A 22,369-nucleotide genomic window follows, 5' to 3' on the forward strand; every position below is an offset into this window, starting at 1 on the left:
AGACACATACACTTCCACCTAAATTAATGTTCACCAATTTTGTTGAGTGTTAAGCTGTGCTCCCTTGCCACTGGGAACTACACACTTCAGGAACCAATTACTACCAAATTTACTTAAGAGTTGGGGAATCAAATTTCAACAAGGAAAAAACATCTATACTTATTACTTAGAATGCCTTAGAATGAAATCTGTAGTTATCACTTAATTAACATCCTTTTGGGTATATACCCTTATTTTAAACTTTGGATTTAAAGTAGTACCATCATAAACTTTCCACTCAAATTGTACCTCACTCCTGTGCCTGCTGATTAGGATGTGAGTTTTCAGCTACTACTAATTCATGCCTGCCTGCCTCCCCCTCACACCATAATCATGAACTAACCCAAAACTGTTAACTTCAATTAAATGCTTTTGATGTCTTGGTCATGGTGTCTCTTCAGAGAAAGACAAAGACATCTCTAACTGTCATCTGTAAGAACCTTAGTGACTATCCTCTATCATACACCCATTAATCTCTTTATAAATCTTTGAAGAGAAGCACAGCAAATACTATAACTTTAAAACCCATAAACAAAGAAATACATTAGCTTCTATTTCAGAGGTACATAAAACTTTCTTGTGTATTGTATATTCCTGTTTGTGTTATCTTCCAAAATTGCTTCTCACCAATCATGAGCTCACCCATAAACCATCAAACCCTAGAAATCCTCACCCCAGCATCCCAGCCCCAGGACTACAAGCCTCGTGTCACACAATACACACACACAAGCTAGATGGGGATTTAAAATCAGGACCTTGTGCTTACACAGCACAGACTGAATGAGGTATTTTTCCAACTCAAACTCAGCACAAAATCTGTTTCCTATCACACTTTACACAAAATTTACCTTGAACTGGGAAAGTCCTTCCATAAACCTCAATGATGGGGCAATTGAAGAAATATTCACAGAACATGGTGGTATCAATAGTTGCAGACATAAGAACAATACGGACTTCAGGATAAGCCAAAACCACATCACGCAGTACTACCAAAAGGAAGTCAGTCTATTGAAATAAAAATACAAATTCAACAGGAGGTAAGCATTGTATCAACTGACCTTCATCATCAGCCCTTCCTTTGTGTGTATATGTGCAATCTTTTTTTTTTTGGTTTTTTTGAGACAGGGTTTCTCTGTATAGCCCTGGCTGTCCTGGAACTCACTTTGTAGACCAGGCTGGCCTCGAACTCAGAAATCCGCCTGCCTCTGCCTCCCGAGTGCTGGGATTAAAGGTGTGGGCCACCACTGCCCGACATTATATACGCATTCTTAAGGGGAAAAAAAAAATCTTAAAGGTATATGAATAATTTAATATTTTATATTAAAATTAAGTTTGTAATTGTACAACTTTCACTAGAAACATGATAAAAAATAGTTCTAACAGCAATCAAAACAACTCAGTTTTGTAAAGTTTAAAATGTCTGCTAAGCCACCATCCTCAATTATAGTTCTTTCCTATATAAGCTTTGTATATATACCACACTTGAAAGTGAAGAATTTGAACACAACTACCAACTACCTACGGTTAGAGTATGAATGAAGCTATTCTCCAAAAGTTATTAAATCATATAATGAAAATTCCAGTGCTAGGATTGATCATTTAGCTAAATGGTGGGGTATCTGCCTAACTGCAAGGCCAGAATTTGATACCTAGGAGCTTTAAAACACATACATCCAATAGTACTAAAAGGTGTGCACATTATTTCCTACTTAAGATTTTTAAGATCATGTAAATCATATTTGTGAGGCAAAATGCACTACCTGTGTTTGTGTTGCATACACAGAAGCATTTGTCAGAACAGTTATTGTAATAGCAACCCAGGGACAGCTTCAATGACCAAGTATATACTGATATTTCTTTAAATAGACCACATGTTATTTTAATCTGTAACTAGGGACATAAGCAAAGCTTTTATTTGATACCAGGATGCAGAGACAGATAAACTCTGAGTTTAAAAACCGCCTGGTCTACATAGAAAAATCTGGCCTAAAAAGGCAAATGCAGGACTGGAGAGATGGCTCAGAGCACTGCCAGCTCTTCCAGAGGTCCTGAGTTCAATTCCCAGCAACCACATGGTGGCTCATGACCATCTGTAATGGGATCCAATGCCCTTTTCTGGTGTGAATCTGAAAACAGTTACAGTGTAGTTATATAAAATAAATAAATCTTAAAAAAAAAAAAATGGCGGGCTGGAGAGATGGCTCAGTGGTTAAGAGTACCCGAATGTTCTTCTGAAGGTCCTGAGTTCAAATCCCAGCAACCACATGGTGGCTCACAACCATCCATAACAAGATCTAACGCCCTCTTCCTGAGTGTCTGAAGACAGCTAGTGTACTCACGTATAATAAATCTTTAAAAAAACAAAAAAGAATGGCAAGTGCAAAACATAGTAATAAATTAAAAGTTGTTTTATGCTGGGCAGTGGTGGCACACACCTTTAATCCCAGCACTTAGAGACAGTCTAGTCTACAGAGTGGGTTCCAGGACAGCCAAAGCCAGGGTTACACAAAGAAACCCTGTCTTGAAAATAAAAAAATCCAGCTCCACCCACACCCTCCAAAGAAAACACACATCACAATAAATACCTTATTAACCGATGGTTCTCTAAAAGCTAGTATTTACCAGTAAGAGAAAGAAAGCAAAGATTTGACTTCTCCAGTTACATGAAAAGTCATGCATAGGATACTTACATTAATATCTCTTTCATGAATTTCATCCACAATAACATGACTGATTCCTCGAATGCCGGCTTCTAGTTTTCTTAGAAGCACACCTTGGGAAAGAGAACAAAGAGAAAAGAAAAGTTTTGTTAGAATCAAAGACCAAAACAGTCAGCAGGGTGTTAGTGGCTCTTGCCCTTGGAGTCATTGTGGTCTACAATGGATCAGATAACAACTAATGAAGCAACTATTATATAATTGACTCTGCTTCAATACAATCATTGCATTGTATAAGAAAAGGTCTTGCTTGAATAATATGCAAATAGAAATGTTTTAGATTTAGTTAATTTTATTTTTTGAGACAATAGTTTCTGTGTACAGCTATTACTGGCCTGGAAGGCATTCTGTACACCAGGCTGGCCTTGAACTCAAGAGATTAACCTATCTCTATCTCCAGAGCCATAGAAATGAAATGTACACCAAACCAACAGCTGTTGGTAGTTCACTTAAAAAAAAGTTGACAATAAACTGCAAATGAAAATACATCACAGGGCTGGAGAAATGGCTCAGTGGTTAAGAGCACTGACTGTTCTTCCAAAAAAGTTATTAAGTTCAAATCCCAGCAACCACATGGTGGCTCACAACCATCCATAATGAGATCTTCTTCATAATCACCTCTTCTGGGCTGTCTGAAGACAGCGAACAGTGTACTTACATATAATTAATAAATTTTAAAAAGAAAAAAAAATCACTGACCTACAGTACAAAACATTATACTGGCATGAGGGCGTGGAAGTATAGACTCAAATCGAACACTGTAACCACAGCTTTTTCCAGGCTCTTCTCCTCTCTCATAAGCAACTCGCTCTGCCACTGCAACTGCACTGATCCTTCTGGGCTGAAACAGAAATACAATATGAAGTTACAAAATTAGTGTAGTTAGTTATTTAATAGTGTCTATGTGATATGAATAAAACCTACCTAACATGCTAAGCAAGTGCTCTATTAACAAGATAATACATGGCAGGTTTTTTTTGTTTGTTTTTTTTCGAGGCACGGTTTCTCTATATAGCCCTGGCTGTACTGGAAACTCACTTTGTAGACCAGGCTGGCCTCAAATTCAGAAATCCGCCTGCCTCTGCCTCCCACATGCTTGGATTAAAGGCATGCACCACCACCACCACCCAGCCACAGCAGTTTTTTTAAAGGGTCTGTTTATATATTCAAGTCTCAATTAACTCAGTTAATAGTAAAATGATAGAAATGACCTTTATCAAGTTTGAAATTTTAATAAAGGAAGAATATATAACTATTTCCATTATATACATAGGCAATTTATTTTTAGTTAAGAGTAGCTGCCTCGTGGGGCCATGGTGGTGCATGCCTTTAATCCCAGCACTTGGGAGGCAGAGGCAGGATTTCCCAGTTTGAGGCAAGCCTGGTGTTTACAGAGTGAGTTCAAGGACAGCCAGGGCTACACAGAGAAACCTTGTCTCAAATATACAAAAAAAAAAAGGTTAGCTGTCAACAGATAGGTTAAACCACATATATCTTGAGAATATTAAGAAACTTTAAATTATGCTACTAAAAATCCGTTTCATAAAACTTCCCTACAGCAACTAACTATAGTTAAGATTTATCAGCCCCTCTAATAATCTACTTAAAATTCTGACCATTCTAACAGTCAATTTCTTCCCCTAAGATGTTCCAGCCCAACATTTTTGAATGTTTTAAAATAAATCTCTAAGTGAGCATGCTCAAGAATGTCAACCTTGCACACACATACAGGTGTTTATGCAGAAATGTAGGCGTAATATTCATTTATCTTACTGTAAAGAAGTTGTTCTCTTTTACATTCTTGGATTTAATGTCTTCTCTTTCACAGGCAAAACATGTCTGGCTATCTAATGTTCTTTCTGCAAGCCCACATTTATACTTCATAGTCTAAGCCTAAGATGAACTCAAGTGTTGCTAAACAATTCCCACATACCATTTTGATGGCTGAATGAAGACTGCTTTATTTACACTTTAAGCTGTTAATATACTTTAAATAAAATGTGCATTCATAGTTAAATGCAGAGTAACACTGCCCTACAAGTTTCCTGCTAAATCCAAATTTGTGTGCACTTACAAATAAAGCAACTAAGTGCATGATATATACTACCAATGCAGAAATACCCTTTGTAAATGCACACAAAATAAGGTTCATTACACTCCCAAGTCATAAATGGTTTGTTCAGGGTTACAACCAACAGTTTAACTTGATAATCAATACTCCTAGTAACTACTGCCCCCACCCCCTAATCCTGAGCAGTTTAAAAAGTTCTTATGGGACTTGAATAGCCAATTTTATGAAATCTTCCTTTGAAATTAGAAACAGTGGGTTGGAGATAGCTCCACGGTTAAGAGCATTGACTGTTCTTCCAGAAGGCCTGAGTTCAATTCCCAGAAACCAAATAAATGGTGGCTCACTACCATCTGTGTAACGGGGTCAGATGCCCTCTTGTGTCTGAATATAGTTGACAGTGTATTCACATACTTAAATTAAATAAACTTAAAATAAAAAGGAAAAGAAATTTAGAAAAGTGAATGCTACAACTCATTCTTAAGGGTGTATGTCCAGCATGTTCAAGGCTTTTTAGGTCAAATCCCCAAGGGGTTGTGGGTAGGAGAGTGTGTTTGCGTTTTAACAATCTTGAAAACTTACTTGACCATAAAATCTCAAACAATTGCTAGAACTCTATAAACTCCAAGACAAACTCACACAATGACTTACCTGTGTCACAACAATATTGCATTCGGCTGCTCTGTCATTCTGGATAAAGTCATCCAAAATGTACTGTGGAACTTGTGTGGTTTTACCACAACCAGTAGCCCCTCGGATAATCACAACTGAATTTGAACTAATGGCTTCCAGAATTTCAGCTTCAAATTTCTTCACAGGCAGCAACTCTCTCTCTTGTAACACCTGGTTCAGCAAAGTTTAAGTCATTTAAATCATTTCCATAAAAAAGTACTGCTTTCTGTACTTGAAGTATTTCAAAGAATAAAAACATCGTTTTCTAATAAAAATTGATTCCCACTAAAATTTCTATAAAATGTGATCTTCATACTCCAGTTCATTCTTAAGCCTTCATAAACAGTATAAAAGTATTTTCCATTTTGTAATGACTTGTTAAACAATGTTATCACTTTACATTTGCTGTAAAAGTATTCAAACCACCTAATACTGAAAAACCAAGAAAGTAGTCCAATTCACTCATAGGTCCTGAATAGCCACTATCCTAACTATAATTACCAATTTGGTACAAACCTGTCATTCAATCTAACTACAATGTATTTAAGCTCTAGACAATTTATGTATAAGATCTTCAACACTCACACTTTGTAAATTATGATCTTGTTCCATCTGGTATGTTAATTCATTCTTAAGGTCCATGCTTATTTGTTCTGTAGAAGCCTGTAAAAAGAAAGCAAACAAAATCTATTTAACTCTGACCTAAAGAAAGATGCAAAGGAAAATAAAGAACTGATCTTAGAACCCATATTGCACTTACATAAGCAAGGGGTCCCTCATCAATGTTGCTACTTGTCCAAGGATTCCAGTTGGATTGTGGAGGTGACCAAGGAACCACTCCCACTGCATTTTGTCTCTGAGATGGTTCAAAATGAGCCAATTTCCCAATGTTAAGTATAACTGGCATAGAAGGATCAACAGGCTATTTAAAACAAACAAACAAACAAAAAAAGCAAAAATAAATAAAGGAGATATGCTCCTAAGGAAAGACTCTAAAACAAGGTAAACTACAAAGCTGTATATATGCTTACTGGGGGCACAATTTCAAGATCTAGCTCTTGAACCACATTTTGCAGCTGAAGCTCCAAATCTGGAGAAAGGAAAACTTTGTAAGGCTCCACCTACAAAGAATGAGTAAAGAAAATCATCAATATATCCACTATTATAATTTAAAACTAATAATTTCACCTAAATTAACATATAGCTGACATTAGGGCTATTATTACTAATTGCCAGAAACCAACAACTCTAAGTGAGAATTTCATCAACAACTCACTCAATGGCCACTATAAGCACGAGTTCAGAATACTGATTAGTACAGCATTTAAATTTCGTCATCACTAAGTGCTGAGCTCAGAATATAGCTCAGAAAAAAACATTATTTGTCTGGCATTTAAAAACCCTAATTTCCATCCCCATTCTAATAATGCCCCTCTTCCAACTCATCCCTCAAACTATAAATTCAACTCCTTTAGCCAAATACTACATTTATGCCTAAGAACTTACTCTCTCTCCTTCTTTCTTCTTTGTAAGCCCAGAGTAAGCCTCAATCACTCCAAGATGATAGAGCTGTCGGACAAGTGAGAGGGCACATGACTGTGCTGCTAATTTCTTATTAGATCCATGTTCACGTGCGAAAATCCCTATAAAGATTACCAAAGACAGAAATGAGCTGTGTAAAGAACCGTAACAACTAGATATTTATGTACTAAAGAACCATTAATATAAATTATAGCACAGACCTTCCCATTCTATTCACTAACCAAAGAAAATTCTACAACCTAACAACTAATCATTTTGATAAAGACTGGCACAATATTGACATTTTAAAAAAGATTATGTATGCAGTATTCTCCCTGAATATATGCATGTAGGCCAAGAAATGGGGACCAGATCACATTATAAATGGTTGTGCACCACCATGTAGTTGCTGGCAATTGAACTCAGGACCTCTTGAAGAGCATCCAGTGGGCTCTTAACCTCTGTGCCATCTCTCTAGCCACTAAACTCTCATTACTTGCATGTCATTAAATTAATTTAAAAAACTGAAAACAAGTATAAGACAAAATTGAATATACAGTCACTGCTTAGATTTAAGATATTTCTACTTAATTAACTCTGAAGTTTAAGATTATGTGAGCCCAGGGTTCCAAAACAACTTTTAATGAGAGCAAGGTTTATAAAAAAAGCCTTACTTACAAGTCCATTAGTCTGTCACAACTACTTCAGTATGCTTTAAAGTATCAAAGTAAAAACAGACTGAACACAAAATGTCAGTTCTACACAAGTCAGAGCTACATGGTGAGGAGCTGATTCAAAATAAAAAACAAGTGAAAACTACCGACTACAAATTATACAGCAAAGTTTTCCATAGACTAAATATAAGTATTTTTGTTAAGTTGCAGAATTCTTTACAAAGTATTTCAGAACCTTCTTCTAACTCTCCTGATCAAATGAATTGAGCCACTGTTATATATGGTACAAATTAAAGTCTGTCAGTAAAACAGGTACAGAGCCTATTGTATCCTAACATACCTGATAGGTCTTAATCTTAGTGTTCAATAAAAAGAATATAAGCCTATCATCTAACATGGATATCATCTATTCTATGTTTTCTCAGGGTTAATGATCTCATGGTTTCTGTTTGGTTGAGTGTGTCTCAGGTAACCACAGCAATAGCCTCCAACAAGTGGGTTTTTTTTGTTTTGTTTTTGGTTGTTGTTACAGAGAGGGTCTCACATATTCTGTATTGCTACCCTCATTCTGGACAGACTTTTCTGATTCTTCTGCATCATCTCCCAGTGCTAGGTCTGCACCTCCTTACCTAGCTTATGTGGTACTTGGGATCAACCCCAGGCCCCAGAATATTATGCAAATACTCCTCTAACAAGCCACCAGTCCTCACACTTTTTAGCTTTGGGTTTACTTCATAGAAAAGATGTATTTCAGGTCCTTCTAAATCTAAACTTACTACAGCATTGAAACCCAACACAAAAGAACAATTTTTGCACATTATACTGATAAACAGCCCTAATCTTCTAATTAATTGTCTACAAATCTTTTAAATCTATAATCTTACCTATTTACTTTCAGACTACACTTAAAAACTGTTTGGGGTTTTACTGTTCCTTTTGTTCCTTGAGACATGTTTTCCTCTATGTAGCGCAGGATGTCCTGGAGTTCACTCTGTATACTAGAGGCTGGCCTCGAACTCAGATATGCCCCTTCCTCTGCCTCCCAACTTCTGGGATTAAAGGCTTGTGCAATCACTGTCTAGCATCCTGTTTTTTAAAGCAAGATTTCACTCTGAAACCCAAACTAGACTGGAATTTATGGGCAATCCTCTTTATACCTTAGCAATCCATACAGGGCATACTGGCACTTATCAACATGAATAGCTTTGACGGTGCTGTAATGTAGTCAAGTAGCTATCTTTAGGCGTTTAATTCTATTATCCAATCCAACCCTCGTTAAATTCCATTTTCCTATTTTAACCCAGAACTTTAAAAATCCTTTATGATTTATTTGATCACTAAAATATTACATTGGCATCTTTTGCATATGCAGATGGGGAGATAAGCTCGTGTTAAAGATCAATAATATTATAAAATATTAATATTGTGGCAGGTACTATTGAGACCTAAACCTTGCTACCAATAGATTTCTTTGGCATATGCCAAGACCTAGACCAATGAGTTCCCACAGGCACTGGCAGCTGCTTATTAGGACAAAGGGCTCTCTCCACTGTGCACCTCCTTGGCCTTACTTTCCCTAGCCTGCTAACACCTTCCCTCTCTCACTTGCCAATATTAGCAAATCCTAAGACCCTATGTGTACTCAATCTATTGTTCCTTTAAATGAATAAATTTTTCTATTAATGTAATAGGTTAAAATTCTCTTCATGGAAAATTTTATGACTTCTTTACATTGTTACATGTTCTATCATAGTAGCTCAAGCCTTCAATGTAAAAATATTTCTGCAAACATGTTTAAGAGCATTTTAAAAAAGCAATTACACTTACTTCTGCCAAGCTGCTTGATATAAATGGTCATTTCTGCAATAAAGCTCCTGTAACAACATATACAAACAAGGTTAGAAATTTACCACTGTAAATTACTCCATTATCTCCCTAGTCTGGGAGGATTTCCAACTGCATTAGACAAAAATTATAGCAAAAACCATTTCGAACACTTATTTTTTTGTCCAATCCTAGAACAGAAAGTATGTAAACTGCAAATATATGTCATTAGGTAAAAACAGCTGATGAGCTTTCTTTCATGAAAAGAAAATGTTATGGTTTTAGATTATTGATTTACTGTTTTTATCCCAAGGTTGGAGTCTGAATATGAAAATGCTTTCAATGAAAGAAAATTGTTTATAATGGAGAGCTAAGAAACACACCAGACTCTTCAAAAGTTTTTGAACTAACTTACAACTGCAACCTGTTAGGGTAGTTTATACATGCAACCACTATATACCAGTAGCACCTGTAGCAGAGTTCCAATTTATCTCAAGCTGGAAGAAGTCCTTGGTTACAAAAAAAATTTAGCCTATTTTTTTTAGATACTTAAACCAGGGCCTAAAGAACAAAAGTCATTTTTCACATTACAGATAGCTAAAACTGCTAGCAGGCTCTAGGAGTAAATATAGGTTTTAGGTTTTTATGCCGGTCCTTTACTGCTCAGGCACATTCAAACTTGACTTTGTGCTGTGAATAAAAGGTTAGGAGAAACTTAAGGGGAAAAAAGTTAGTTTCCTTCCTCAACTTCTTTGTCAACTGACCTTCAGGCACAAGGGCTTCAAGGGGGTCAAAGGCCACTGGCTTTCAGGGGAACAACATCCACCCTTTCATTAATGACACCGATGACAGTATGTTTCTCAGCCAGGCTTAAAGTCAGCACTCAATCTCATTCTCCTCCACCTAGGGGGGAACAGCAACACCAGAAATCAGTTTACAATAGTTTCCCATGTGATTGCTTAGTTCAGCCTAAGCATCAGCACATGTGTATATGAACACAGACCTCTGGTGTTGCTGTCTGTTATGCCTTTCAATAAAGGACATACAGGAGCAATGTGTCCCAGCTCCAACTGTCTGCCTCTTACATTGTTTTGTCCTGAATTCTTTGTTTTACATCAGAAATCAGTAAAATACTGACATCAAGTGTTGGTGGTTTTTTTTTTGGGGGGGGGTGGGGGGCAGCAATTCAATGAGCTTCAGGAATACTTAGATAAAAATAGTAAAAGTGGTAGTAGTAGTAACATTAATGCTGGGAATTTGAGCTCAGGGCCTTATTCATGCTATACAAACGTTCCAACCCTGAGCTCTTATCGCCAGCCTTTCTAATTATTAAGAGAAAAACCACCAGGAGCTGCCAAGTACAATAAGTTGTAGACAAAGTATTAAAGGAAATGAAGTCTTTTTACAGCCTGGGAGTTTTGTTTTTTAAATCCGGATACCAAAACAGAGAACACTCTTAAAAATATAACACTAAATATAGTATTTGAGAATTCAGGACTGAACAAAGTAGTAGGAAGCAGGAGGAGCCATGCTCTCATCATTTTGAGTACGTGGTCAATTTGTTTTGTTTTGTGTAATAATTTTAGGGTTGCTACTTGCACCCAAGGGAGAACACTTTAATTTCAGAAAAATGTTTTAAATTTATTTTGGATAATTTATTTTGTATAATTAAAGACAGCAAATCGAATCAAAATATTTTGAGAACCACTTCCTTTTCTCTTCCAATAAAAATACAGTGCCTCCCTGAGAAATCTAATCTGTATGAGCCTTCCTGGGAGTAATAAGTACTACACCCTGGAATGCTCTTAGGAAGAACATCAAGCAGGCTGAGAAACATACGGTCACATATCTTCCCTTACATTGTTTTAAAAGCTTAACAGAAAAAAAAAGGCATTCTAATTTAAACCATATTTAAGAACTTCGCGATCCTTTAACTTCAGGGTACTCAAGTAACGGGATACTTAAAAGAGCTGCCAACATTAAACTGAAATCAAATTTGGATATAGGTAATACATACAATCTACTTCTAAGACAACAAAACATACCAGAACCATTTAAGTATTTAAAGATATCGCCAATAACTACACTTGGGCGGGAGGAGGGATCACCGCCTCCGGCCAATTAGGTCAACTAGTAGCAAACCACCACAGTAGATATTAACTGACATCAAAGTTCAGCAACAGATTTTTGCAGGACTTCTAATAGAATAGCATTACATTCTTTTAAAAAAAGTATGGTAAACTACAAGTCAGTAATTCTTATATATTTATCTTTTTACAATTCACTGCTGATGCACACAGTTAACTGAGTAACATTTAATTAATAAGCATAAAGTCAAACCACCTTAACTTTTTACAAGGAAAATAGTGAAACAAGCAAACCTGTTGTGGTCGGGACCCACTTGGGTGTACTTATATTCTCCTTGGATCTTTTCTTTTTGGAAATACTGGTTCAGACGAGCCTTAGCATTTTCCAGTGTCCAATTTCCATGAAGCCCAGCATTTAAATCCACTTCTTCTGACTCTAGAGTCTGTAGAATCAATGATGAGTAAATTTGGCTGCACTACTACACTTACATAAGGTACAATAATAATGTACAGTTTGGGTTTTTTTTTTTCAATATAAAGTCAGATTTTTATTTTTGTAGTGCTGAGATCCAGGGGTTTGAACATGGCTAGTCAACCACTTTATCACTGAGTCTGTTTTTTTGTTAAACATTTATTATTATACATAAGTACACTGTAGCTGTCTTCAGACACACCAGAAGAGAGCGTCAGATCTCATTACGGATGGTTGTGAGCCACCATGTGGTTGCTGGGATTTGAACTCAGGAACTCTGGAAGAGCAGTCAGTGCTCTTAACCACTGAGCCATCTCTCCAGCCTGAGCCTGTTTTTGAGATAGGATATCACTATGTTCTTAGAACACTATAATCCAGGTTGGCCTTGAACTAGTCATTCTCCTGACCCTCTCTTTAATGCTGCGACTACAAGCATGTACACCAGGGTTATGCAACCAACTAGTAAAATAGGCTTTCTAGCTAGGGCCACTGGAATGAAGGCCAGCCTGGGATTGAAGACTGTCTCAAAACAAACAAATCAACAACTCAATGTGCTATTAACTTGTATAGGTACTCAACTCTGCTGTGAAATAAATCCCAAGTCGCATTTTCAAAAATGTAAATTAACACTATGTAAGATTCCTCACCGCTTGTACTTCTTGTTCTTCCTTTCTTGAGTAGTAATCTTTAAGGTTGGCTCCTCGGTCCCAAGTAGGTCCAGGAGAGCCATAGCCAGAAGACTCAACTCCAGAATTATTTTCTGCTATTAAAAAAAGAAAATTGCTCTTTTAACTAACCAAGTTTGGGGGAAGAAAGCTACATATTTTAACAAATGTCCCTGACTACATGTTTGTATACAGGTTTTCAATAATCTGCAAGGACATCTGAAATAATCAGGACTGTATTGGTCAGCCTATTTATTTATGGTTGTCTATGTCTATGCATGTGGAAGCCATAGTGTAACCTCCAGGAAGCAGTCAAGTAGTTTAGTCTGATAATTAATGTTAACTGGCAACTTTACTCTTAATCCCAAGGTAGTATGGTCTGTTAGAGATTGTCTTGGTTAATGAGAGAAGATAAGACACTGTAAGTGTCCCATTGCTTGGATAATGAAAATAGAAAACTAACAATTAACAGCACAAATTCCCTGCTCTCTGCCAGGTGATCAGCTGTCCACGCTTTTGCCACTTTCAATCTTGTCATGGACTATAAAGCAGAATAAATAAACCCTTTCTCATTTGACCAGCTTTTCACTGGGCTAGCATATTTAGGTACCTAGCAGGCCAACTTTCCCACAGAACCATCTGTCTACACAATATGGATGCTGGTGGGGTACAGAACACAAGTACTCATACTTGGTTGAGTTTCTCCTAAGCACTAATCTGTACTTTTTTTAAACTTTATTTATGTACATGAGTACACTGTAGCTGTCTTCAGACACACCAGAAAAGGGCATCAGATCCCATTACAGATGGTCATGAGCCACCATGCTATTGCTGGGAATTGAAGGCAGGACCTCTCTGGAAGAGCAGTCAGCGTTCTTAACTGCTGAGCCATCGCTCCAGCCCCCTAATGTGTACTTTAAGACATACTTATTTCAGTTGTTTTTATACATAAATAACAAAGCACAAAACTATCCAGACTAGGAAATGTCTAGCTGGTAAAGGTATGAACCTAATAATCTGAGTCTATATTGGATGCTGAATGTATTTTGTCCTGTCTTCTATACACTTGTGCTATTAAAAAAAGGGGGGGGTCCTCAAATACAATATGTAAGCACACAGGGGAGGTCAGTCTATTATTTAGCTTTGGCTGTACCAAAACTTGGTATGTAGACCAGAACACCTCTGAACTCATGAGGATCTATTTGCCTCTGCCTCCCAAGTAAGTGCTGGGATTAAAGGTGAGTATGCCACCGTGGTTGGCCCAAAAGCAATACATCTTTTTAAGTAAAACATTTAGAGATGCTGAAAATGAAGTTTGTTTAATACAATGCTAGGATGTCTACAAAGCACCAAGCAAGCAATGGGTTCAACCCTCACCACAGAATAACACTGGGTGTGGTAAACAAGCCTGAAGCCCAGCTTTGGGAAAGTAGAAACAGGAGAATCTGAAAGTGTAAATTCATTCTCCAAATTACAGCCTAAATAAAAACAGAAACACAAAACCTAATTCTGAAAAGAAAGCTAACCCCAGGACTAATAATTAGTAGCCCCTAAAAGTTTTGACTCTATATAAAACCAGAGTGGGATGCAAAAGAGATGGTTCAGCAGATAAAGAGCACTGGTTTCTCTTACAAGACTTATGTTTGATATGCAGTACCCATGAAGGCTCAGGTTTAACTCCAGTTGTGGAGTGGTGGCCTCTTGTGGCCTCCGCAGGTACTGCAGGCAAACATCAATATGCATGAACTCTAAAGTGACAGATTAGTATATAGTTTTATAATTTGTTCAAGTCAAAACAATAGGATAGATGCTGTAAATTGTGTTTCAGTATTTGTTAGAAACCTGGTCAAAATCTTACTCTGCTCTTAATAACCCAAATAAAATTTTCAGCAGGACTAGAATCCACAAATCCTATTACAGGTATACAGGTAGGGCAAAACAAAAGGTGGATGTAATACAAAATTCAGCCACAGAGTATCTAATATGTGCAAAGCCCTCTAAGCCTGATACACAGCCATATAAAAGGCAACTCATAAAATTCTTTAACCCACTTGGTGGCCCATAAGTATTGCAGGTAAAACAGCTATAAATTTAAATCTTTTAAACAGAACAAACCCTAAAACAGTGGCTGCTTGAATGGGATCACCTAATAAACATGTTTATTGATTTCTCTATACAAATGACAAGGTGAGGTGACCAAGCATGACTGTGTTATCCTCCATTAAGTACATATATTCAAGTCCCTTACCTTCTGCTTTGAGAGCCAGATGAGGAGGAAGTGGTCCTCCCATTGGTGCTGGTAACCCTTCTGCAGCACTTGCTGTGCTATCAGAGGTGTCGCTAAGTATGGGTGGGGGTGGTACAATCTACAAGAGGAAAAGTCAAGTGTCAGTACTTGGGGTTTTTGTTTGTTTTGCAGAAACTAGAAGACTCAAGACTACTCAAAGATACCCATATATTAAACATCCTTCCCCATAGTATTTTTCCCATTTCTGCCTTTGTTTGAAGACAAAGTTTCAAGTAACTTAGGAATGAACCGGGCGGTGGTGGCGCACGCCTTTAATCCCAGCACTCGGGAGGCGGAGGCAGGCGGATTTCTGAGTTAGAGGCCAGTCTGGTCTACAAATCCAAGTTCCAGGACAGCCAGGGCCACACAGAGAAACCGTCTTGAAAAAACAAAAACCAAACCAAACCAAAAAAACCAAAAAACCAAAACCACTACAGGAAGCAGAGGCAGGCTCGTCTACATGTGTTCCAGGATAGTTAGAGCTATGGCCTATAAAGTGAGATCTTGTCTCAAAGATAAATAAGCAAGAGTTATCTTGTACAGAAGTATAAAGTATTTAATGTTATAGTGAATAAATGCCTGTTCCTTTGAAAAATCCATTTTTAAACAGCATGATCGATAGTATCAGGATTGCCCAAATTTCTGGGTCTAAGTCCTGAGAATACATGAGTTAACCATTAATAAAGGCAATTTATAATTTCATTTAGAGCCATGTGTTGAAATCTCTAAATGTTATTACAGTTAATTATACATGTTTCTTTCCCTTTTACTGTACACTGTCCAAGTCAATTGAGAGCTTAAACGACAATAGTAATAGGTAATGTCCCGGACTGGTTAGATGGCTCAGCGGGTAAGAGCACCCGACTGCTCTTCCAAATCCCAGCAACCACATGGTGGCTCACAACCATCTGTAACAAGATCTTACGCCCTCTTCTGGAGTGTCTGAAGACAACTGCAGTGTACTTACATATAATAAATAAATAAATCTTAAAAAAAAAAAGGTAATGTCCCAACACTTCTGGTTAATTTGCTATTTTTAAGGTAAGATGTCATACAATAGCCTAATTGGCCTGAATTTGCCATATTGCTAAGACCACAGGCCTGCACCATCAAGCCCAGATTATCCCCCCCTCCCAACATTATTAGAATTTAGAACACACATCTTTAACCCCAATGAAACACATAATTTGAAAATTTTTATTTTTTGAGTCAAAAATTAATTTCTTGTACTTCTGAGCATCATGGCTTAGTAATACAATATACTTTAAATGCTGTCTGTTCATACTCTTTGGGGGCATGTCTGAATGGCTGTGTTTTTAGTGCTTATTGGTAGCCTTAGGAAAGGACAAATTTCACAAGGTATGGTTTCTTTCTGCACATTTCAGGTAGAAAAAAATCTCAACTGTGTCTCTAAAACTCAATGCATTTTTGTATAGCCACTATATCCTTTCATATAATGCCCCTGCACACAGTGTATTTGTAGACACATCCTGTAAATCTGTTAACTTGAACCCAAGGGTAGAAAGGGGAAAGCAAACAAAAATATCAAGTTCTTGGTCATAAATACTTACCCCAACAGCTGGAACTTCTTCACTCTTTACTTCATTTATTCGAACCAAATAGTTAACAAAGTCTCTGGCAGCATTGCTCTGTGCATCCTTTTTATTGGTGGAATTGCCCATACCAGCATAATTAAACCCTTCTACTCGAACCTTTAAGATTCAAGGGGGGAAAAAAAGTTGAATTAAAGCTGGGTAATTCTAGGATTTAAAAAAATAAATGGCCAATTAAAGGCAAAATACAACTGTTTTAGACACACTACATAAGTAAATATTCCTTTAACATACCCAAGCAACACATGGATTATTTAACTAAAACCGTGGAGCTGAATTGTTCATTGACATACTGGTTCAACAGTATCAATTTAAGCGGCTCAGGTTTCCACACTTAAATTTTTTCAGATTGGGTATCTAACTAAGCTCTGTGGACAGTACTTGCCTATCAAATGGCTGGCCTTAAACCACCACCACTGAACTCTGTGGGGTTTAGGGGGAAACAAGACAGCAAGTGGACTAAGCAAGAGCACTTTGCCTCCAAATTGATGAACTGGAATTGAATCCCCTAGACTGGTAGAGCAAGAGAAACTAAGTCCCACAAACTGTCCTGATTTTCACATGCTTCTGTGCACACCCAACCATGCAATTTAATAATAACTTTATAATAACTAAGGGAAAACACTACCTTTCTTTTAAATACTTTGCTTCTCTAAACAGAGAACCCAGGGGTGGTGGTGCATGCCTTAACTAAGACTCTAACCACACCCACCCCCCAAATGTAAAATTGCAAACATTTTATCTTCTGACTTACTAGCACCAAGGAAGTTTTTTAAGCATTAGAATAATTTCCCTAGCCAAGTATTGCAAGATAATGTTTCTTTGAAAATAATAAAACCAGCCAAGTCAAAATAAATTCTTCTACAACCTGCAACAGTTCAGCCTTTCCAAATAAAACATTCCTTTAAACCAGACGAACTTCACAAGTATATAAATTAACTGTATTCTTTATGTACCTCACACATGAATTTCTGTCTGTTTTTGTTTCCTACTGCTCTAATTTCATAGGCTGGAGTCATCTTCCTTTTGCCACACCAGGCATACAGAAAATTTTTAATGTCACCCATGATTCAGGTGTCTTCTTCACACCTAAGAAAACAAGTTAAAAGCATTATGATAGCAAAACCTCATACATTCTATCACACTACTCTTAAACTTACCTATAAAGAAATTTTAATATAATTGAAGTCTATGGCATGTAGTAAAAAAGATACAAGCTGTAAAATTTGAATTATACACATATCCTACAATGGTTATTGTTGTAGACTGATTTTTAATTTCAAATATTTTATGCTGTATCCTACATTCTACAATGAATATCTTACTTGCTTTAAAGTTATCCCTCCCAGCAATGAGAACCATGTCACATTCTATTACTTTTTTAAGATTTATTTTATGTATATGAGTACATTAGAGCTGTAGTGATGGTTGTGAGCCATCATGTGGCTCCTGGGAATTTGAATTCAAGACTTTCTGCACACTCTGGTCAAAAGATTTATCTACTATATCTAAGTACAATGTACTTGTCTTCAGATGCACCAGAAGAGGGTGTCAGGTCTCATTACGGGTGGTTGTGAGCCACCCTGTGGTTGCTGGGATTTGAACTCAGGACCTTCAGAAGAGCAGTTGGCACTCTTAACCACTGAGCCATCTCTCCAGCCCCTATTACTTTCTTTTCCAGAGAAATTTTAAGTGAAAATGAAATAGAAAAAAGATAAGATGGCTCAGTGGTTAGGATCACTTACTGATCTTGGAGAAGATACAGATTCAGCCACTTGCGACTGGCAAACATCACTGGCTCTAAGGGTTCAGACCTCTCAAGGTACCTGGCATCCAAGTGTACACAAACTCACAGAATACTCATACACACAAAAATAAAAGGCATATTTTTAAAAGAAAATTTAAGCAAAAGTCCCATGTGACTGACTCACAAATTCAAATTCACTATATCAAGAAATACCATCACAGACACACAGACACACACACACACAAAGCCAGGCAGGTAGGGACTCACGTCTTTAACTTTGGTACCCAGTAACCTTCACTTGGAAGATGGCTATGAACAGAAGTTTACTTGGGGTTACATATAGCACTCTCCACAAACTAAACCCACCAAAACTACAGAAATGGCCACAATTTGTATATAATCAAGCTAAAATCTAAATAAAACCTTTATTTTGACCTATAGCCTAGACTGGCTTCAGCTACCATAAACAGACCAAAAACCAGGGAGGGGCCAGCAGTTTTTTAAGGCCACTCTGATTTACATAACCAGTTCTAGGCCTCCTATGATTACATAGTGAGACAATCTCAAAACAAAAACTTCTTGGGGCTGGAGATGGCTCAGTGCTTTCTCTTACAGCCATTTCTCTTTCAGAGGACCTTGGTTTGATTCCTAGCATCACAAGGTGACTTGCATATACACATTCATAACTCTAGCCCCAAGGGAGCCAAGGCCCTCTTCTGGCAAATGGTACATATACATACCCACAAAATATTCATGCATTAAAAAAAAATCATTTAGAACAGAGGAGAGGAGATCTATTACTACAGTAAGCTGTAAAATGACATCGCACACCAACCAAATCTGACCCCAATAGTCTTGTGGCTCACCAACTTTGACTAGTCATTTGGTAAAGCAGATGACAAAGCCAGATAATACAAATTCAGAAGCTAAAGACATAGAGGCCAGCCTGGTCTACAGAGTGAATCCCAGGACAGCTAGTGCTAAAGAAGAGAAACCCTGTCTCGAAAAAACAAAAAGAAGCTAAAGACAATAGACTCCTTCACAAGTCTGGCTGTTCTGGCTCAGGCATTTAATTCCAGCACTTGGAGAGCAGAGAAGGGCTGATCTCTTTAAGTTGGAGGCTACCAAGTCTACAGAGAAACCCTGTCTCCAAAACAAAAACCCCCAACATAAGTAAATGTACAAAGTAAATGAGTAACAAAATATAGGGCCTATCAAACCCCTTTGTCTCTAGAAAACCCATTTAATTTTAAACATTCATGCTAACTAAGTCCAAACAGATCGATACAGCCCTTAAGGCTCCAAAATTTACCCGAGGAAAATACTAATATTCCCATCTATAAACTAACTAGGCATCTCAGTAATAAATTTATACCTAAGTATATTCTTAGTTGCAACCCAACTTCACAATTGGAAATTCTAATCCGATCCCCAAAGATCTTTCACAGCTATTTCTTGAATCCTTAAAGTGGTGCTGATATCCTTAGTAGATTAGGAACTATTTAATCCTTAAACTGCCTATTGTACTGTTTGGTTTTACTTTTATTACTTTGAACTGAGGAAATTTAAGAAAACTGGAGAATAAAGAGTATAAATGGCCCCCTAGAAATACTCAGCGGTTAAGAGCACTGACTGCTCTTCCAGAGGTCCTGAGTTCAAATCCCAACAACCACATAGTGGCTCACAACCATCTGTAATGAGATGATGCCCTCTTCTGGTGTTTCCAAAGACAGCTACAGTGTAGTTATTTACATAAAATAGCAAGCTGGGCGTGGTAGCATACACCTTTAATCCCAGCACTTGGTAGGCAGTGGCAGGCGGATTTGAGTTCGAGGCCAGCCTGGTCTACAGAGTGAGTTCCAGGATAGCTGGAGCTATACAGAGGAAACCCTATCTCGAAAAACCAAAAAAACAAACAAAAACCCCACAACTTCTTTTACAGACCTAGAACTTATCCTCTTGTCGAGAGCCTAGATGGATGCCAAATTTTCCATCATGTCACATCTGCCCTGCTGTTTTGGCTCCAGAAATGCCTCCACTATTACTCGTTTGTTTTTCTACAGCTCCTCTCTCACTTGCCACCACTACCTGATACGTATACACGTATACTCGTATACACACACATATCGGAATAAATCAAATTTTGTTTTATGAGACAAGATTTCTATGTGTAGTAGCCCCGGACTCAAGAGATCGAACAATACCTTCCACCACCAAACCCCAGTGCTGGAATGAAAGGCTAGAGTCATGGCTCCCAATTTTGTGTTTTCATTCTTGCCACCCGGAAACAAATTCTTTCATCTCTTTTCGCACCCTCAGGTCACGTGGCCGGCCCTCCCTTCCTCCAGGAAGGTCTGGCCTTAGGCGTAACTGATCTCTCATTGCCCTTTGGAGCGGATACACTGTGCACCTCAAAGCCAGACTCAGGCTCGTGCACCCCTCAGACTGAGGCGCCCTCCCTTTCGACCGTTATCTACAGCGGGGCTATCCCGTTGCGCGGTGTAATTCCGCCATCACTTACTAAATCATGCATTCATTTTCCTACCACCTGCTCCTCATCCCGCCCCACCCAGCCATGCCCCGTCACCAGTGCGGAGCGGGAGGACCTGCAGCGAAGCCCCGGACCCCAAAGCGGGCACCCCCACGGGGCCCGGGTGTCCCGGATTAGAACCGCGGACGACCCCCCACCACCACGCGCCGGGTGGCGTCGAGCCGCTACCCCTACACGCAACTGATTACAGACACCCGCCGCCCGTCAGGCCGAGTGAGGAAGAGGCCTCCGAGAGCGGCCAGTCTGTGCAAGGAACCCCAGGGCCTAGGGCCACGGGAGCTCCGCTGCGCGAGGCGCCCACGGCCCGTAAATCCGGGTACCCGCCGCGCTGCCCCTCCCCCACACGCTCGCCCGCCCGCGCCTCACAACAAAGCCACGGCTGAGCCGCGGAGGCCGGCGTCGGCCCGCAGCAATGAGCCCGCGTCCGGGGCCGCAACGCCCCCTTTCTTACCCTCCTCCGCTTTTCCGTGCCCGAGAGCACAGCCTTCTTAGGCGAGTTCGCAGCGCCAACCTTCCACGAGAACGGCGAAAGAACACACCTCACCCGCATGGAAGCAGCGGCGAAATGGCTCCGACTGCAGGACCCAGGGGGCGGAGTCGGCGACTCGCGCCTGCGCGGTAGGCCAACTCCGGAGCCAGCACGCCCCGAGGGGGCGGGGCTTGAACCACTTCCGGGCGCCAAACCTGAGGTCGCGCGAGATCTGCTGGCCTAGGCCCATAATTTCCTGTCAGTCGCTAACCAGCTTGGTTTCTGGAAGTTATGTCTCCTTGCCTTTGTCTTTGTAGAGCAAGCTAGCCCACCACTTAACGCAGTCCACTTGCCTCCACCTCTGAAGGCAAAATTTAGAGACATGCCACCATGGATCTCCTTTTTGATAGTTTATCTTACGTAAGGGCAGTGTTACAGGATTAATCCTTTCAGAGTTTATCAGAATAGCCACTTTAAAATATGCCAAAGCAATGTATTTATGGGTGCTGTATGTTAAAATACAAGGACTGAAGTATTTCTGCTTCATCAAAATGCTGCAGGCAGCCGGGCAGTAGTGGCGCATGCCTTTAATCCCAGCACTTGGGAGGCAGAGGCAGGCAGATTTCTGAGTTCGAGGCCAGCCTGGTCTACAAAGTGAGTTCCAGGACAGCCAAGCCTACACAGAGAAACCCTGTCTCGAAAAACCAAAAGAAAAAGAAAAAAGAAAAGAAATAAAATGCTGCAGGCAGTGTGTAGCATGGTGGCACTTGCCTCCAGTCACAGCACCCAGGAAACAGAGACTGACAGACCTCCGTAAGTTCAAAACAGTCTGGTCTATGTTTAAGGAAGGCCAGGGCAACATAATGAGATCCTGTCTAAACAGCAAAGGAACAAAAACCTTAGAAGTTAAAAGCACTTGTTGCTCTTGTGGAAGGCTTGGATTCAGTTCTCAATCACACAGTG

The 22,369-nt window shown here is 39.0% G+C and overlaps 1 protein-coding gene across 3 annotated transcripts in view; it reads right to left on the reverse strand.

Annotated features, from left to right (window-relative positions):
* The window catches only part of Dhx9 (DEAH (Asp-Glu-Ala-His) box polypeptide 9), a 31,933-nt gene extending 10,389 nt beyond the window's left edge, over nt 1-21,544 (reverse strand). Inside the window, exons 1-16 of one of the 3 annotated variants that reach the window (XM_030246403.1) lie at nt 21,389-21,540; nt 17,596-17,728; nt 16,598-16,738; nt 14,988-15,105; nt 12,722-12,837; nt 11,897-12,045; nt 10,280-10,418; nt 9,519-9,565; nt 7,003-7,139; nt 6,528-6,617; nt 6,257-6,418; nt 6,082-6,159; nt 5,476-5,667; nt 3,456-3,597; nt 2,730-2,812; nt 888-1,044 (exon numbers count right to left, since the gene is read on the reverse strand). In XM_030246403.1, the coding sequence (XP_030102263.1) occupies nt 888-1,044; nt 2,730-2,812; nt 3,456-3,597; nt 5,476-5,667; nt 6,082-6,159; nt 6,257-6,418; nt 6,528-6,617; nt 7,003-7,139; nt 9,519-9,549 (1,072 nt within the window). In that variant the 5' untranslated portion in view covers nt 9,550-9,565; nt 10,280-10,418; nt 11,897-12,045; ... (3 more) ...; nt 17,596-17,728; nt 21,389-21,540. Of the gene's footprint in view, nt 1-887; nt 1,045-2,729; nt 2,813-3,455; nt 3,598-5,475; nt 5,668-6,081; nt 6,160-6,256; nt 6,419-6,527; nt 6,618-7,002; nt 7,140-9,518; nt 9,566-10,279; nt 10,419-11,896; nt 12,046-12,721; nt 12,838-14,987; nt 15,106-16,597; nt 16,739-17,595; nt 17,729-21,388 lie in introns of all 3 variants that reach the window. The other 2 variants (XM_011247918.3, NM_007842.2) reach the window with 2 other exon arrangements.
* Nucleotides 21,545-22,369: the final 825 nt, after the last annotated feature.

The sequence above is a fragment of the Mus musculus genome, chromosome 1 (assembly GCF_000001635.26).
Source record: "Mus musculus strain C57BL/6J chromosome 1, GRCm38.p6 C57BL/6J".
Classification (NCBI taxonomy): Eukaryota; Metazoa; Chordata; class Mammalia; order Rodentia; family Muridae; genus Mus; species Mus musculus.